The sequence below is a fragment of the Stegastes partitus genome, unplaced genomic scaffold (genome assembly GCF_000690725.1).
Source record: "Stegastes partitus isolate 25-593 unplaced genomic scaffold, Stegastes_partitus-1.0.2 Scaffold424, whole genome shotgun sequence".
Classification (NCBI taxonomy): domain Eukaryota; kingdom Metazoa; phylum Chordata; class Actinopteri; family Pomacentridae; genus Stegastes; species Stegastes partitus.
In genome coordinates, this window is record NW_007578155.1 from 421390 (window position 1) to 426188 (window position 4799).

At 41.8% G+C, this 4799-nt stretch overlaps 1 protein-coding gene across 1 annotated transcript in view; it reads left to right on the plus strand.

The window, feature by feature from the left end:
• Positions 1-404: 404 nt before the first annotated feature.
• LOC103360263 (pinin-like) overlaps positions 405-4799 on the plus strand; it is a 9875-nt gene continuing 5480 nt past the window's right edge. Inside the window, exons 1-4 of the mRNA XM_008285954.1 lie at positions 405-473; positions 2503-2983; positions 3594-3743; positions 4545-4756. Coding sequence (XP_008284176.1) covers positions 2545-2983; positions 3594-3743; positions 4545-4756 — 801 coding nt within the window. The 5' untranslated portion in view covers positions 405-473; positions 2503-2544. The remainder of the gene's footprint in view (positions 474-2502; positions 2984-3593; positions 3744-4544; positions 4757-4799) is intronic.

Sequence of the window (4799 nt, forward strand, 5' to 3'; positions counted from 1 at the left end):
TTATTATTATTATTATTATTATTATTATTATATTTAGACAAACCACACTGATTAACATTACCATCATCACCATATTAAATTTCATTTTATTTTTTGTTATTGTTGGTGTGTGAAAGTTCTAAATAAATAGATTTTATCAGTTTAATTTTAGAATTTAATTAAATTCTTTTTTTAATTAGTACTTGTATGTGAACGTTGTAAATAAGTGTCATTATTTCATTACATTTTAAAATAATTTTATCTTTCATTCGTACTCGTAAAAACTGTTCATACAGACGTTGTAATTCTCTCTCCAACCAATTGGTGGCGGTAGTGAGGCGTCATTTTGCTGTTACCTGATAAACCTCGAAGAAGAAAACGAGGAAGAAGAAGAACACAAGGAAGCGTCACCTCGGAGACACTCCCCCAAACTCTGCTGTGTGATGCTAAAACTGCGCTACAGAGGAAATTTACCCACAAACTTTGCGCCAACGGTAATAAATTTTACTCAACACCCTTTAAAGGGCAGCTAACGTCAGGCTAAGCTAGCAGGCTAACCACCGGTTCAGTTTTAATCAGCTGTTTGGAGCTACGGGCAGCTAGCTGTTAGCTAGCAGCTAACCGGCTAAAACAATAACAACAGCAACAACAGCAGCAACGAGCCTGAACAGTTGTTGAAACTGAATCATGTTTAATGTTCATCGGTTCGGTTGTCAGCTACAGAAACACGCTGCTGTTAGCTGAGCTAGCTGCTAGTCTGCTGCTGCTCTGCTGGATGAGCTGTTAGCATCTAAAATATAAAAGATGTCAGCTGAAGTTGACCATCTGGAAGAATGTGAAGGTCCCTCAGTGTCAACCTCCTTCACTCAGACACCTGCGTTTATGTCCATATTTACAGTTTAATTACAGCTAGAAGCGAACATGCATTCAGTTATTTAGTTTATTAAACTTTAATGAAAAAATGTTCCGTCAAGGTGACAACAACAAACCAGAAGAGAGCAGAAGTGACTTCATTCTGTTGTTCTGTAGAAGGAGAATTAAAAACTACGACAAAATGAGAATAAAGGAGAATAAAGGGATCAAATATTGATATTGTTTTGTGTCTTAGGTACTGTGCAATATTTCTTGTTCTCATTCATCAGGTGTATTATTTCAGTTTAATGTGTAATAGTTTATTATCCTGTGTACATTTCATTTTCTTTCAGAACATTTAGATTAAATCTGCAATACTTTCCTTTCATGTACAACATTGCTGATGTAATGTGTGTATTCTCCTCTCAGATGTACGTCGCTTTGCATAGAAACATCTGTTAAAGGGAATTGTAGATGCTTCGTTTTAGTTTTGATCTATTTTTTTCAGGTGCAATATTTAATTTCATCGTGTGTTTTATTACCTGTAACCTCAGAATCATTGCCAGCATTTTTTTTTTAACCGTTCTGTTCTTGCCTTATTTTAGCTCACTCGTATATTTCAGTATCGTGTCGTACTTACATACGACTGCGTTCCTCATGTTATGTCATCTGTTTCTTCTGAGCACAAACTTGCACAAGAATTTGCTTTGGGATTAATAAAGTTTTATCTCATCTAGTCAGATAACGATTTAGGCTGCAAGCATGGAATGATGCCATCGTGGTCACTATAGACATATAGATATTTTATGCCAATCATAATGGGCTAGGTCTAAAAACAAATACAGTTTAGATGTTCAGATAGCAGACAAACCTTTTGCAAACATGACTCAGAATACTGGCCTAGATCACTGCAGAATGCAGTCGTATTAGATGATCGTACAGTTTGGTCTCAGGACTAACTTCAAAGCTTCATTCCCGGCGGCACCACAGCTCTCACTAGAGTCCTTCCTTTTTCTGTATTGTTGTATTTATGTTCTGTTGTTATTTAACTCTCTGAAATCAGTTTTTTATTTGCTCTTCTCACATTTTTCCTCCCTGTGGGCTCATTTTTGTGCAGCACAACACAATAAGACTGACACAAATACAATTTTAGATTTTTTTTTTTAATTTGCAAAAATGTTAAAAACAAACTGGAATCAAAATGTCCAACAAGTGTCCACAGATGTTAATAAAGACTCCACATACAGTAGGCATTTAGCTTTTTACATTTTTAATTCATTTCCGTCATCGTCTCTTGTTCAGCAGCAGTTCAGCTGAAAACTTTTTGTCTCGTGACTTTTGGTCTCAGACGAGTCAGTCGAGGCTTCACAGTTGCTCAAAGGAGCTCCGAATTTTCTTTTTTCTTTTTTTTTTTTACAAAATCTGGTGCAAATGGTTTATTTAGACAAATTTTAAATGAAACGCAGAATTCAGTAGGTTTCTTCCTCGGTTTGGTTGAGTTTTCTGTTACAGCAGCACGTCCCAGATGTGTAGTTCAAGGACCGTTGGAAAGTTGAATATCAAAAATGTCTTTCTGTTTTTATAGTTTTAACATTTAGGACGCTTTACAAAGGTTCTGGTTGGATTTAGTGACGTAAGAGACGAACGATCAGACTGTTTTTGTGGCTGCAGGTGAAGCTGTGAAGAACCATCTCCAGCAGCATCAGGACCAACATGGACGTCAGCATCGCCGTGTCGCTGATCCGAGGCCAGATGGGCACCGTGGTGGAGCGGGCGGTGAACGTCGCCGTGGAGACGGTGCTGGCCGAGATGCTCAAAGTGGTCGGGGTGAAGTTTGAGGAGCTGAAGGCCCAGCTGGTGCTGATGAAGAAGGACATCGTGGCGCTGCAGAGGGAGAAGGCCCTGAAGGAGAAGGAGAACGACAACATCCGGGCCAAGCTGCGCTACACCGAGCTGAAGCTGAAGTACTACCGGCAGGGCGTGGAGGAGGAGCTGCAGCAGAGGGCCTCGGCCTCCACGCTGGTCCGCATCCACCCGCCAGCCTTCACCCGCATCCACAGAGGCCTGACGGGCGTCTCGGCTGCCGAGGCCTCCATGTCCTGCTCTGCTCAGACCAGGACCACTGAGGGAGCAACGGCGAGAAGTAACCAAGGTGAGGACTGAACAGACCGCCGACACCGAGCTGACTGAGCTCTCAGCAGTCGGTGAAATGTCGACCAAAGACTGTGTTTTTAGTAGAAAACATGAATCCATCCATATTTATACACTTACAGGAACTTTGTGGGGCCCCAACACCACCCTGGTTTAGAAACATGTGCACTTTTGTCCATTTTCAAGCTCCAATAATTAAACATTTGTCTTCTGCTGGATCCATTCGATCATCCTGGTCTGATGGAAACTCTTCAGTCTGAATTCTCACCACATTTCACGACTGCTGGAGTTTTATTTCTGCAGATATTCAGCACCTAACATGACTTCACAGGTTTTTTTTTAGGGTCTGAAAACAGATTAAATTCTCCAAATTGAGCCAATCAAATATTTTGCAAAACTTGTCAAACTAACAAACAAATAAATAAACTCGAATGTATGATCTATTACTGACTAAACAGCGTGGCTAGGTGGCTAAGCTAACTGTAGCTGCGTTAGCTCGGCTAGATACCTGAACAGTTCCAGCAGAGGACGCATTTCTAATTAATTGGTCTTCAGAATAGAAAATATGTCGTCAGTGTCTGAGATGAGATGTCTTTCTTTCTTGTTTGCAGTCCCAGAATGCACCTCTTCACAGAGCGCGAGCAGACGAGCGGTCAGAGTCTGCTGTCCTTCAGACGTGGTCAGTTCTGACTCACCTGAGCTGCTGCTGCCGGTGTCGCTGACCGTCAGCACACCTGTAGAGTCTCTGGACAGCAGCACAGGTAACCAGCTCCTGCTGACATGATCTGTCCTCGCCACAGATTTCAGGCCAACGTGGGACGATTACACGAGCAGCTTCTCTGTTTTGTGTCTCGTCTTTCTTGCTTTTCATTTTGTCTGCGTCTTTGTGTCTCTTTGGACCAGATTCATCTTTTCTCAGCTGCTTTGTGTCTCATTTATGTCACTTTGTGTCTCGTTTGGGTCGATTTCTGTCTAATTTTTAAAGTTTTGTTTCTTGTTTTGGTCATTTTTTGGCTAATTTTTTCTTTTGTGTCTTTTTTTTTATCACACTTTTGTCTCCTTTCAGCAGCTTCGTACCTAATTTATGTCTGTTTCTTTCTTTTTTGTCGTGTTTTGTATATTTGTTTCTCATTTTGGTCATTTTTTTGGTTTCATTTGTCTTGTTTTGTGTGTCTTAAGCGTCTTTGTGTCTCTTTGCAGTGGGTTCGTCTTCTTTCCTTTGTTTCGTGTCGGGCTTTTGTCATTTCGCGTCTTGTTTTACTTTTGTAGATGCAAATTTGAAACAACTTTCTGAATCAATTGTCCGTTAACTACCGATATTTAATGAACTTGTGCAGTAGCTCCTTTCCAGAGATCACTCCTCAGTTGATGTTTTAGCTGTAAAGTGCTGCGCTCACTCTGAATATTAGTGTTAGTTTGAAAACTGTTTGTTAGAAATGAAAGCAGTGATTCTTTTTTAGAACACTGGATCAGGCTGTGAGAATCAGCACTGATAGAACGTTTCTGCTCAGATAAACCAGACTGAACACACGTCTTTTGTTCAGTGTTGTTCTGTCCTGCAGACCCGGTTCAGGGCACAGACGTCGACCTGGACGACGAGTGCGAGTGGACCATCACTCTGCAGCCGCAGACCGAAGCTGTGGACGCCGCCGTGGCTCCGCCCCCCGTCCAGCCTCCGACTCTGGACGAAGGTCAGCAGTCGGCGGCTGGTTCGGTGTCTCCGGACCGACCCACTCAGGCCGACAGCTCCACACTGCCCTCTACTGCCCCACAGGTGACAACACACGTCTAGTCATGAGCAAAAGTTTGAAAAATCT